The following is a 14,791-nucleotide window of genomic DNA, read 5'->3' as shown; positions in this document are numbered from 1 at the left end:
CACATGTTCCTGACGTGTTCCTCACATGTTCCTGATGTGTTCCTCACATGTTCCTGACGTGTTCCTCACGTGTTCCTGACTTGTTCCTCACGTGTTCCTGACATGTTCCTGACGTGTTCCTCACATGTTCCTGACGTGTTCCTCACATGTTCCTGACATGTTCCTGACATGTTCCTGACGTGTTCCTGATATGTTCCTCACATGTTCCTGACGTGTTCCTCACATGTTCCTGACGTGTTCCTCACATGTCCTCACATGTTCCTGACGTGTTCCTCACATGTTCTGCAGGTTCTATGTGAGAACAAATGTCAGACTCAGTGTCTCTGGATCTTCTCCTGCAGCCTCATGGTAAAATCTGTAACATGTCAGAGTCCATGTGAGGAACCAGCAGGACAATGTGTGGAAGCTGGTGTTGACGTGTTGATGAGGTTTCTAACACGTGACGTGAAGCTGGAAGAACACCAACATCTCAGGATGAAGAAGAGGAGCCGGACACGTAGAAGACGAAGACGTCCACTTGGAAACACGAGGAGATTCCAGAGCTTCTGGTGATGAGGGATGAGCTGTAAACAAAACCACTGATCCAGAGTTCATGTCTGAAAACATCTCAACTCGTCTTCCTCTACTCTTCTTCTTTCGTTGTCTGTTGTTTGGAGGACTGGATCAGATCTCCCAGTGGACTCTGGAGAATCGTGTCACCACCAGGTGTGATGGAGTCATTCTGTTCTCTTCCCTTCATCTCAGTGGAAACGTCTCCAAACCACAGAAGATGAGGTGACACAGTTCTGATCACTGTTATTTCACCGTCCACCGAGTCAGAGCTGCTGTGAAATTACAGCCCACAGCACAAGAAGATCCTGCTCGAGGCTTTATGAGGGAATTACACAGACCAGCTTTCTGCTCTCAGCTGAAACAAAGAACCGAGCCGAGAACAAGGGATCAGCTCAGAATAGAACAGAGGAGAAGAGAAGAGGGGTTAGAGGATAAACCCTGTGACGACAGAAGAAGAAGAAGAAGACCCAGCTTCTTCTTCTTCTTCTTCTGCTCCTGTCAGGACGGTTCCACCATGAGCTGATCAGCGGGTCTGATGAGAGGGAAACAAAAGAACGAGAAATTACTGAGCAGCAGTAGAAGAGAAGAACGACAGGAGAGGAGAGGAGAGTGTCGAGAGGAGAGGAGAGGAGAGGAGGAGAGGAGAGGGGGAGGAGGAGAGGAGGAGGAGAGGAGGAGGAGGAGGAGGAGAGGAGAGGAGAGGAGAGGAGAGGAGAGGAGAGGAGAGGAGAGGAGAGGAGAGAGGAGGAGGAGGAGGAGGAGGAGAGGAGAGGAGAGGAGAGGAGAGGAGAGGAGAGGAGAGGAGAAGAGAGGAGGAGGAGGAGGAGGAGGAGGAGGAGAGGAGAGGAGGAGGAGGAGAGGAGTGTGTCGAGAGGAGAAACCGGAAGAGGAGCGGGAGAGACAAGCCAAATGGTTTGATGATCCTCAGGAGAAGAGAAAATCGAGTCCACGTGAAAACATTAGATTTTCATTTAGCACTTCACACAAGGACCATCTCACCCACTGAGGCTCCCAGGGCCCAGTGCTCTGGAGGAACTGGAACCAGCAGGTTACACAGGCTGCTCTGGCTTCACCTGCTGGGGATTCAAACTCAACATGACGAGGGCTTTTGAATATGATAGAACTTTAATACTGTGACTGAGTGGTCAGTGCCCACTGGAGCCAGCTCACTCTTCTGCTCTCTGACTTTGTGAGTGACTCAGTTCTTTCTTCACGTTTGAGATTAGAACCTCCGACAGAGCGTCAGGACTCAAACCTCAGAACCATGTGACCTGAAATCCAGTTCTACTCCTAATAACTACACAATTTAACACAAACAATTAACAGGAAACAATCATGAATCATTTTAAATCTAAAGGCTCGATGGTGAAGTGCTTGATTTCCTGCAGCTTCACTGGTTCCTGTTTATCCGTCGTCTCTTCCTCCTTCTTCCTCTTCCTCTTCCTCTTCCTCTTCCTCTTCCTCTCTGAGGTGACCTTTTCTTAAGTGAGGCAGTGTTTCAACACCATCACCTAAATTAGAAACAACACAACATGGTGACGACCTCCTGGAGCTTCACAGAAGAGCCTGAGGTGTTGTGAGTGCACTGACCTGTTAACAAGCATCCAGGGTCACAGCGGAGACAGGAACCACGTGTACTGTGTGTGTGTGTGTGTGTCTGTGTGTGTGTGTGTGTGTGTGTTTCATACCTGCAACACATCTGAGGTCTCCATGTTCACAGCTTCACTGCTCTTTATGTGTTTTCTTATCGGCTCCGTCCGTTATGAGCTCGTGTTGTGTTTCTGGTTTTCACGCACATTTTTAAGACTTTAGTGTGAAACTGGGAACCATTTCTACTAAAGGACGACACACTGGGATCCACAGGACACGAGTCATGGACCTCACACTGTGTTTATTGTCGAGTAAATCGAGGCTGGTGACAGAGGCCAGAGAGGATTCTCAGGATTATGTGGCGACGTTTGTTATGTTGTGTTATAAAGAGTGTGATTTTTTGGGGTTTGTGTTACATTGTGTAGTTGTCGTCTGCTTGCTACCACACTCGGCATGGTTCACTTCGCTGGCAGTGGAGAAGTGAGAGGTCTCACAAACAGTGGTGGCCTGGATTCCAGTGATGATGATGTGATAACCACAGACAGGAGCTCACTGGGAGATGTGGGAGCAGGAACCAGCTCCCGACAGCTTCAACATTCCAGTCCCGTCCTCTCTCACTCCCCCTTTGTCTCGCCCCAAAAGACACCCCCACCAGAGGCAGAGGAAGGTTCTGTGTTCTGTTCCTGTGTTTCATTATTCAGCGCTCGACCCTAAAAGGTCTCGTGACGGACGTGGAACACATCCCTGTGGACAGGAGCAGACAGAGAGGACGTTATGAACAGGGTGTCTCTCTGTCAGAGCACAGGCATGCATCTGCACACAGACACACACAGACACACACTCAGACACACATAAAGACATGATGACACCAACACTGAATATACATTGTCTGCGTCGACACACAGGCTGGCTGGGAACTGAGGGAACACATGGAATAATATATTCATACATGAAAAAATACACAAACATTACATTTCATTTAGCTGACGCTTTTATCCAAAGTGACTCACAATAAGTGCATTCAACCTCATCGGCTGATTTACATTAATGATGCTTCTGTGACCTTTGACCTCATGTTTCCCTCTGTGTTAGAATGATGCTGACTGTTCAAACATCCTCAGCTGTGGCTCTCTGATGCTGATCATTCATGAGGCCTCTGTGTGTTCACTGGGTTTTAATTTATCTCTCACACATTTCTCACTGACTTCAGATCAGTTGTGTCTTTCATAGACGGCAGGAAACACATTTAAACGACTGGATCACGAGCTGTTCTTCACCAAACCTGCAGAGGTATAGAAGATTGAATCTTTGCAAAATCATCCGACATGTAATCAAATATTCTTAATGAGAAAGTTCGAGTTGTGATCTTAAATTACATTAGTACAACACAACCTCTGCACAGAGACTGGAAACCCAAAGGACACACAACCTGTGCTGCACTATATCTCCTCAGGAACACTTAAACTAATTGCGCTCACCGTGATAACTCATCCACCTGATATCTACACCACTACATATTCTTATATATTTATATATATATATATATATTTTTTTTTTTTCTGCTGTTTTTATATATATATATATATTTTATTGTACTTTCCACTCCAGCAGCACAATAACACTTTCCAACTGGACACTGACACAATCACATCATTCCATTCCTGTATCTGTAAATATGTTCTCAGTATGTGATTTATGTCAGTGATGTGTTTAAGTGTACAAGCTACTGTATGATCTAAATTTCCCACGGGATTAATAAAGTATCCATCTATCTATCTATCTATCTATCTATCTATCTATCTATCATCTATCATCTATCTATCTATCTATCTATCATCTATCTATCTATCATCTATCTATCATCTATCTATCATCTATCTATCATCTATCTATCTATCTATCTATCTATCTATCTATCTATCTATCTATCATCTATCTATCTATCTATCATCTATCTATCTATCTATCTATCTATCTATCTATCTATCTATCTATCTATCTATCTATCTATCTATCTATCTATCTATCTATCTATCTATCTATCTATCTATCTATCTATCTATCTATCTATCTATCTATCATCTATCTATCTATCATCTATCTATCTATCTATCTATCTATCTATCTATCTATCTATCATCTATCTCTCTATCTATCTATCTATCTATCTATCTATCTATCATCTATCTATCTATCTATCTATCTATCTATCTATCTATCATCTATCCATCTATCATCTATCTATCTATCTATCTATCTATCTATCTATCTATCATCTATCTATCTATCTATCTATCTATCTATCTATCTATCTATCTATCTATCTATCTATCTATCATCTATCTATCATCTATCGATCTATCTATCTATCTATCTATCTATCTATCTATCTATCATCTATCTATCTATCATCTATCTATCTATCTATCTATCTATCTATCTATCTATCTATCTATCTATCTATCATCTATCTATCTATCTATCTATCATCTATCTATCTATCTATCTATCTATCTATCTATCTATCTATCTATCATCTATCTATCTATCTATCTATCATCTATCTATCTATCTATCTATCTATCTATCATCTATCTATCATCTATCTATCTATCTATCTATCTATCTATCTATCTATCTATCATCTATCTATCATCTATCTATCTATCTATCTATCTATCTATCTATCATCTATCTATCTATCTATCTATCTATCTATCTATCTATCATCTATCTATCATCTATCTATCTATCATCTATCTATCTATCTATCTATCTATCTATCTATCTATCATCTATCTATCATCTATCTATCTATCATCTATCTATCATCTATCTATCTATCTATCTATCTATCTATCTATCTATCTATCATCTATCTATCTATCTATCTATCTATCTATCTATCTATCATCTATCTATCATCTATCTATCTATCATCTATCTATCTATCTATCTATCTATCTATCATCTATCTATCATCTATCTATCTATCTATCTATCTATCTATCTATCATCTATCTATCTATCTATCTATCTATCTATCTATCTATCATCTATCTATCATCTATCTATCTATCATCTATCTATCTATCTATCTATCTATCTATCTATCTATCATCTATCTATCATCTATCTATCTATCATCTATCTATCATCTATCTATCTATCTATCTATCTATCTATCTATCTATCTATCTATCATCTATCTATCTATCTATCTATCTATCTATCTATCTATCATCTATCTATCTATCTATCTATCTATCTATCATCTATCTATCTATCTATCTATCTATCTATCATCTATCTATCTTTGACCCTCCAGTGACACGGAAATCCACATAAACACATGAGAAGACTTTGTTTGCATTAAAAAAGGCTGAAGAGAAGTTTAAAGGTCACCGCACATCCAGTGTGTCATCACTTTGTTTCCCTGCTGCTACACAACGTGGCCGTCGTCTTCAGAATGTGAATCTCCAGTGTGCACAGCGAGTGGTTAGAAGTGCTGCCCTGATTCTGGATCAGCCGAGGCCATATGCCGAGCCGCTCACAGCTTCCTCTCCAGCCTCCACAGGGCCTGACGTGAATAACTGAGCAGTGCACCTCCGAGACGCGCCACATGTTGTGTAGCGTTGCTGTGCGGGTCGCTCGTCTTCAGACTCGTACTCTTCTGGTCTGTCGGTGTCCAGGGGGGCGGAGTTGGTTTGTGAGATAAACTCTGCTCACGTAGTCGCCTCAGAAAAGGTCAGAAGGTCATGAGACTCCAGGTCCGGAGAGTGAGGCCAGTGCAGAGGAGCCAGACTCTCTCTGTTTTCTGTGGAATGTTTTTATACAGCGTTTGGTTTCCTGCACACGATGGGCTGATGGTTTCTCTCTCTCTGTCTCTGCAGGGAGTTTTTCCAGCCAACTACGTTCACCTGAAGAAAGCTGTCGTCACCAATCGAGGGTAAGTTCACCAACACCAGAAGTCTCTGTCTCTCTAGGGGCCCTGATGTTCAGGGCAAGAACTAAAGCCCAAACATCTGGATACAGCGGCATGCTCAACCAATCACGAGTCAGTCTCAGCTGTCAATCATGTAACTCAGCATCAGTGTGATAAGAACTACAGTGGCAGAAAATACAGGATAAAACGGAGGAGGTGGAACTTATATCCTATCCTGCAGCCAGCCACCAGGGGGCGATCGAGACTCTTTAGCTTTCACAGCCACTTCTCCTTCCTCCACCTTTTCAACTCATTTCCTCTCATGTTCAGTTTCAGCCTCGTCACACAAACGCTTTAAATCCAGATTGAGTGACTGTAGAGGAGCAGACACAAGTTCCCCTTTTTAAGAGAGTAATAAGATTTAACACTGTCCCGTATATTCAAGCAGTTTGAGAGGAATTCAACTTTTAATCAAGCAGAGCAAAAATAACTCATCTGGAGGATCGAGTGATTATAAAAAGGGACGTAGAAGAAGTGCCTGAAACCTGTATTCTCTGTCTGACCAGCAGGGGGCAGGGGGCGGAGTCTGAGCGCTCACTCAAACTCCACCCCCCGCTCCTCCATATATGGTTACGTCTGGTATCAAACAAACAAGATGTCGCTGAACAAAATGTGTAAACAGCAACTCACACACCAACAGTTGACGTCACGTTGGGTTGATACCTGATCTGGGAACAGTGAAGTAGCCGTGGCTATACGAATGAAATGTTAATGGAACCCATGATGGACAGCTCCTTCCTGTTTGATGATAGAAGTGAGAGAGTGGAGACAGATGTCCTCAACCTTGGCAAGAGAAGAAATAAGTGAATTTTCTGTTCACTGTGACAAAGTGTCGCCCACACACAGTTTTTATTTGACTGTCAGTCCTGAACTCCAGATGAATGTTTCCCTTCAGCTTGATTCTGTTATCGTTTTATCACTAACTTCCAATGTGTGTCCAGGCACAGCATCCCTCAGGTCAGTTTGCTCTCGTACATCAACTCCCGAATATGTTCAGACACAGTTTTCTTGGCGAGGGGCGGAGCCTGTAGAGCAGCAGGGGGCGGAGCCTGTAGAGCAGCAGGAGGCGGGACATGACGTATAACCCCTGCTGTGGAAAGATCAGTGTTGTTGTTTACAGCGTCCGTCAGGAGTTAGAAACCTCGTCAACAACTGTTTACCCACAGAACATTTCAGGAAAACATCTCCTCTGATGTGAAGCGGTGGCTCGGCGGGCGGTGCACTGTGTGGAAATCAAACATCAGCAGCTTTGAGTCCAGATGCAGCCTCAGTCACTCGGGGCTGATGCTGCAGTAGAAACTTCCTCTGATTTGATGAAGTCTCGTTTTCCATGGAGGCGTTTGTTTTCAGACCCGTTCACACACGAACCTGCTTGATTCTGATTCGCCGCCAAGTTCAAGAGCACATATTTTAATACATTTGCATAATGATCGGAAAAGCTTATTTTTTTTTATCTTCTTAAACCTCGTATTAATCAGAGTTACTCAGCGTGTCTGGATTTGCATAAGAGTTTTTAATTAAAGGCAGAGAGTAAATTAATTAGTGAATCTTTCACTGGTTTTAAGTGGAGCTCCAGGGCAAAGAACCACAGAGTCACTGGGAGAGTGTTTTACTGAGTCAAGGAGGACGATGACAAATATAGATATGGACCATTAAACATAAAAAAACATCTCAATCGCCCCCTGGTGGCTGGCTGCAGTATAGGTCATAAACCCCTCCTCCTCCACGTTAGCGTACGGGACATGGACCTGACAAAAAAAAAATCAGTTTGTCAAAGATGGTGTCTTTCATTGTAGATGGTTCTTCTCCCACTGTGTTGTGATGTTTGTTCAAGTGTCAGTTTGAGTTTCAGGTAAAGATGAAGATCGTTATCACTACAGAGAAAAACTATTCAACATTTCATTGATTCAAGCAGCAGCTTCACAATAATCTTAATGTCACACACAAGAAAAATCTGTCCACTTTTATTTCACACTCTTTGCCCCAAACACCTGTCTTTGCACACACACACACACACAGACACACACACACACACACACACACACTGAGATGGGAACTGTCAAGCTCAATATGTAATCATTAACCTGAGGGTCAGCAGGACAGTGGCTGTTGGACCACGTTGATGTTAACGGGAACTGACGCTCTGGACACTGCACAGTGTTAAATACACACAGTGTCAACTACACACAGTGTCAACTACACATGGTGTAAGCTACACACAGTGTCAACAACACAACGTTTAAAATACACAGTGTTAAATACAAACAGTGTCAACTACACAACATTTAAAATACACAGTGTCTACTACACACACTGTAAATTACACACAGGGGTGCAGGGTGATTCTGAGGCTGTGACACTGAAGGTGAAGAGGGTCAAAGGTCAATGTTGTTGGCCTCCTGCAGGTCACATCTCACGTCTGCCTCTAGGAAACTTCTTCTATGTCACTTGGACTGAAACTGATTTTTTATGTCAAAGGTCAAAGGTCACAGTGACCTCCTGCTCGTTGAGGGAACTGTTTGGTTTCTCTATCATTTTAAAGTCTCTCTATTGCCTTGAGAAAATGATAATGACATTTATGATTTGGTGCTTACAAGATTAAAAATGTACATAGACTGAACCTGTTCTGATCTGCGTAGACCTCCATCCATGAGGTGGTTCTTCAGCTTCAGTGACTGAGTGTCTGTCATGTCCACAGAATCATAAAAGGACTCGGTTGAATCAAAGTCGGTGAAAGTAGCTGCGAGACAGAATATTAAATATCTTTAAAGTCTAAAGAGCAGCTGAGGACGTCAGATGTTTGTGATGCAAGAAATATGTTCCCAGAAAATCTCTCCTTCACCCCAGAGAGATTAAAAAAGAGACAGAGCGTGTGTTTAAGAATGAAATCCAGTCAGAGGGCGAACACGAGAGGAGACGGTCAGGATGGAGCAGATACAAATATTAGGATGGAGCAGAAGTGGCTTCAGACTGATGAGGACAGAAGTTTTCCTCTCGGGGCAAAGACGAGTAGAGACAGAACGAGAGGAGAGGGTCGATGTGTGGGTGAACGCTCGGCTGCACAGAAGAGGAAGCGAGGGATGAGACAGAGGTCAAGCAAAGTGAAGGATGAGAGGGAGGAGGGTTGGAGGGAAAAGGGGAAATCTTCTCAACTACATTTTAGTTTGAAAGATCTACACCTCTGCTACAGATCAGGCGGGCAGTATGGACGGGGATAGAAACTGAGGGAGTGACGGGGAAGAAAAGAAAGAATACGAGTCAGAGAAGTGAAAGAGAAACAGAGGAAAAGAGGGAGATGGAAGGAAAAGTAGAAGAGAAAGGAGGAGGAGGAGAAGCGTCTGAGATACAAGTGTAACTAATGTGGATGAAGTCACTAGACGGCTCAGCTGGGAGATCAGCTCCTCTGGTACACTGGCTTTTATTAATTAATCAGTCATGAGACAGAGAGAGGGGGGGGGGGATGAGTAGAACAGCCAGGAGGAGAGAGGAGTGTGTGAGTGAGTGTGTGAGTGTGTGTACTCTAATACTCCTGACTCCAGGGCGCAGGCAGTGACTCAGCTCTCAGTCTCAGAGAACCCCCCCCCCCCCCCCCACGGTCACACTCATGTGGAGGAGAGGTGGGAACCAGAGGAGTTAGCACACGAGGAGGTGAACTGGGGTTCTGCTCCTCAGCCACTGGTTTGTGAGTTCACCCAGTTTGGAAACGTCAGGGCGGTTTGTCCGGGACAGGAAGTGGATTTATTCTTAATGGAGCTGCATTTCTACGAGCGTCATTTTAATACTTTTATTGCTTATACAATATTCAGATGCTTTTATTTTAAAAACACAACAATTGTTTATTAAAATGTCTAAAAACAACTCAACCTATGATTCATACTTTGTTGACTTGAGCTCTTTTTTATGAAAATAATATTAGTTTGTTTACAGGCTGCACAGACTCTTCTTCCTCTGACCTCAGATCCAGGAACAGATTCTACTCATGAACATTCAGAGTCTGTACGAGGGACCAGGTTTCACATTCCTGCTTTGACCAATCACGTTCCATTGGTTTGGTCGCCCTCAGTCTGTGTGGAGAGAAAACAGCATCAGCTGCTTTTAATTGTTAAAAGAGATTAAAGATTAAAACACAGAATAAAAGGATGTTTGTGTTTAAATCTGGAGAAACGTTGGATAAAAGAAACTTGTCACACTGTGAACAAAGTGCAGACAAAGGAAGATGGAGTTTTGTATACCTGTCAACACCGCACGCCATTGTGTTAAACGTGTGAAATGTGTGAAATGTTAAATTAGTTTGTTTTAAATGTGTTTGTGTGAATGTGTTTGTGTTGTGGACACGGTGACTTTACTTGTGAACATCTGACTCCTGTGTAAACAATAATTAAAGCCAGTGCCTGTGAATGAAGCTTGTGTTTGTTTGTGTTGTCTTCAGGCCTCATGAGACCGTGCTGCCTCTGGAGGACCCCATCGTCACAGAGGTGACCTCCACGCTGCAGGAATGGGCTTTGCTCTGGAAACAGCTCTATGTGGTAAGAAGCTCAGAAGGTTGAACTGCTCACATCCACACAGAGACAAAGAGCTGAGTCCTTCAGTCGCAAAATACACAAAGATCATGATTAACTGATTCTCTGTCAGTAACGATATTATACTTATCATGAAGTCAGTGGGAATGACTCAAGATCAAAGCAGATCAAAGAGGAAGCAGGTGAGGTGTCAGCTGTTCTTCTGAGAGCTTGTTTGTTCTGAATCTGTAGAAATAATAAAGATGGAGACTCAGGACTCGTTCACACCTGGTTGGGTTCAGAGCTTCAGACTCCTCAGGTCAGTGTGAAGCTCTGAACATCAGGTGTGAACGGTTCCTCGGAGCAGAAGAGGAGTTCTGGGTCTGGATCAGACGGAACCAGGTTCTACTGGTTTGCAGTGAAAACAGGTTGTTGGATAGTTTGGACTTTTGGACCAATCACAGGAAGTAGAGACAGAATTAAACAATAGAAGAAGAAGAGGAGGAAGCAGCTGCATTCTTCACCCCCGAGTGATGTAGTATTGTAGTACTGTAGTATTGTTGTACTGTAGTATTGTAGTACTGCGCCTGAAGGTGCTGAGGCTGCTAGTTATACCATCATGATGTTACCATGGCAACCAAATTAAGCTCTTCATTCATTCCCTTCATTCAAACAGAAAAGATTACCCCCCCCCCCCCCCCCCCCCCCCCCAACCACACGCCCACGGCCCTTATGAACAGATTCTATTCACCGACTGTAAATGTGTCTGAACTCTATAAACACTGATGTTTGGCTGAAGCTGGGGACAAATGTTCTGACCGTCCTCGTTCACTTCTCGTGTCCGTCCCTCGTCCGTCCTCTTCAGGTCTTCTAGAGGGACGAGGACTCTGTTGATTGAGTCTGAGTCTGTCCTCTTCAGGTCTTCTAGAGGGACGAGGACTCTGTGGATTGAGTCTGTCACTCTCCTCTGTCTCTGTGCGTCTTCATCACTCGTCTTCCTCGTGTCCTGTCACTCGCTTCTTTTGTCTTCTCTCTCTGCCAGAGATGAATAGATGAAACAACAGAAGTGTCTTTGTCGGGTCCTGTGTGACAGATTTCTCTTTTCCGTCCTGACAGACTCACACTAGTGTGTCTGAGTTGTGTTGAGTGGGAAAACAAGTGTCGTCTTGAAGCGACTGTGGGTCCTCTGGTTTTCTTTACATGAGGAGATGGTGAAGAGCGACTTGTCATGTTTGAAGTGTGTTCATGGTTCATGTGGAGTTTGATAAGATGTGCTGAACATGTTAAATGTGTGTAAGTGCTGCAGTGGGTGGATGAATCTATACAGAACAAAGAGAAAATTATTAATATACGAGGCATTACAATAAGGACCTAGAATTTGTCGTTGCTCAGTCAATAATCAAAAATGTATTTTAGTTTTATGCAGAAATAAGTATCAAAAGAGGAAATAAAGGGAATTGAATAAATGGAAATCCTCCTTATTTTGATGACAGTAAACTATAGGTAATACAATATTAAGTAATGTTAATGTAACACAGAATCAATGAATCATTCAATATTAAATATATGAATACATGTTGAAATGTATAAACAGACTTTTTCTTTTTCAAACAGTATTAATTTTTTCTTTCATTCAATTCAATTTTATTTGCATAGCGCCAAATCATAATAGACATGATCTCAAGGCTCTTTACATAGAACGGCCAGAGAAAAAAAAATATTTTAAATTATTAATCTCTTTATTTACTTTTTCATAATTGAGTTATGTATTTATATGTTCATATATTTTTAATTTTTGCCATTTCTACCCTCGATATATGATAAGTGAAGTAGTGACCCCCCCCCCCCCCCCCCCGGATGGATGCACAGGACATGTAAAGTGGAGAACACTGTTCACTCATCTGTGTTCACACCTCCTCTGTTATTTCTCACTCTCTCCATCACACCACACACACACACACACACACACACACACAGACACACACACACACACACACACACACACACACACACACAGTCGATCTGAAACATGTAGCAGTGCTCACTCTGCAGTGTGCACATCACGCAGTGACACGTGCACGGACCCGGGAGGACAGACACACACTGACGTGCTGAATCAGCAGTAAATAGATGTTCGGTGGCACTGAAGTCTGCGGAGGGGACGGAGGCAGTGGAGCAGAAAGGGCGAGAGACACCCACTGCTCTCTCTCTCTCACACTCACAGGTGCACACAGAATAACACACACATGTAAAATACAGATGTGTCCTTTATTCATGTGTGTGTGTGTGTGTGTGGCCTTTACACACTGCCACAGGGAGTTTATACATTGCTGGAGGTGAGAGTGTGTGAAAGAGAGAGAGACAGAAAAGAGAGACACACGTTGCTGATAAACTCTCTTCTTCTTCTCTTTTCTTTTCTCTACCTCTTTGTTGCTCCGTCTCTCTGTCTCCATGTTTCTCTAAATCTCAGCTCGTGGTTCTGCCTCCTGCTCTCAGGCTGCTTTGTTTGTCTCTCTGTGTGTGTGTGTGTGTGTGTGTGTGTGTGTGTGTGTGTGTCTGTGTGTGTGTGTCTGTGTGTCTGTGTGTGTGTCTGTGTGTGTGTGTGTGTGTGTGTGTGTTAAGCTGTTTAAATAAAAAGATCTTGACTGAAATCATAGCTACAGATCTGAAAGCAGACTTTATGTAGCTGAGCTGAACACACAAACCAGACATGAGCCAGTTAGTGTTGGTCGTTGTCGAACCAACACTGCTGCACACACACACACACACACACACACACACACAGATACATTAACATACACACAGGAGATGGAGCGTTCATGCAGATACACACACGCGTTCAACAGGAATCACACAATATTTTTACAGCAGGAATAATGTAGTGTATGAAAAATGTACATCGTAAAACTTCTTTAAATAGAAAATAAAACCAGATCCTGTTCCATCATTAAAGTTCCTGCAGCAGGAGGAAGATGAAACAAGGAGAAGAGACCTCAGAGACTCACTAACACAAACATGAATTAAAAGAGACGAGTTTCAAAATATTTAAATAAACCCAGAGAGTCTTAAAAAATACAAGTTCAATTCTGGGGATTTTTGGAAGCGATTCTGAATTCATTAAAACATGAAATAAGAATCAATCCAAAAGAAAAATATCTGTAGATTCTCTGTTATTCTCTTTTGTGAGAAAGGAAAAATAAATCCCTCACTCAAATATTGATGATAGAGAGAAATGGAGTCGATTTCTGGTCGGGTGGTTTAATGGAGACGAGTCTGTCTGGAGATAACTACTGAGGAGAAGACTTTACAGTGTGAGAACCAAGCTGATGAGTGTGTGTGTGTGTGTGTGTGTGTTTCATATATATCTAGATGTCAGGATGTAGAGACGTTCCAACGTGGTCCTGAATGGTCAATGGTTTGAAACCCTAGGTGGTGATATGAGCCATGTTCAACCCATTCATGTAGATTTTCTATAGATGTGATATTGAAACCAACATTAACTTTAATATATTTTATCCAAGAACAGTCACACAATTCAGTTTACAGCTTAAAACACAGTTAAACTCAGGATCTCTTTAAAGATCTTGACTCTTCAAAGTGTTTTAATCCAGTTTCTGTCTCGAACAAATCTCTGCTGGGATGGATTCATACCAGTGACACTTTATATTCGGTCGTTCTTCTGGACACACTCTGTCAGTGTGTATAACTGACAGATTGTGTCCTTGTGTGTGTGTGTGTGTGTCTGTCGTGTCCCCGCAGGCCTCTGATGCCATTTGCGATGTGGTTTGATTGACAGCTCTGTGCAGTAAATCTAACAGCACAGTGTGAAAAACGCCACCTCTGGTTTTAGCCTTCGACTTATGTATCTGTGTGTGTGTGTCTGTGTGTGTGTGTGTGTGTGTATGTGTGTGTGTGTGTGTCACACCGTGTTTTTATGTGTGATAAACTGAAGCCACACAAACCAGTGTCTGAAAACCTCCTCCCATCTTCAGGCTAATTATGGAGACGGCGTCGATGCAGACAAACCAATCACATGACTCGTCACCCTGTCACATGGGGTGAAGGGGTTAATAGCAGCCGACGTGTTGACAGGTAGAGACGCAGAGGTGTGAACGAGCATCGGTCAAAGTGACGCCACAGGGACCAGAGGGGGGAGGGAAGTGAA

At 42.8% G+C, this 14,791-nt stretch overlaps 1 protein-coding gene across 1 annotated transcript in view; it reads left to right on the top strand.

Moving 5' to 3' along the window:
* Positions 1-14,791, top strand: part of LOC128457435 (dedicator of cytokinesis protein 3-like) — a 59,273-nt gene that overhangs the window by 12,466 nt on the left and 32,016 nt on the right. The window contains 3 exon segments of the mRNA XM_053442120.1: positions 6,036-6,091; positions 10,557-10,669; positions 10,879-10,949. Of these exon segments, the coding sequence (XP_053298095.1) occupies positions 6,036-6,091; positions 10,557-10,669; positions 10,879-10,949 (240 nt within the window).

This window comes from Pleuronectes platessa, chromosome 2 (assembly GCF_947347685.1).
Source record: "Pleuronectes platessa chromosome 2, fPlePla1.1, whole genome shotgun sequence".
Taxonomy (NCBI): Eukaryota; Metazoa; Chordata; class Actinopteri; order Pleuronectiformes; family Pleuronectidae; genus Pleuronectes; species Pleuronectes platessa.
Note: the sequence above shows the minus strand (reverse complement) of the source record. Positions and strands in the feature narration are given on the sequence as shown.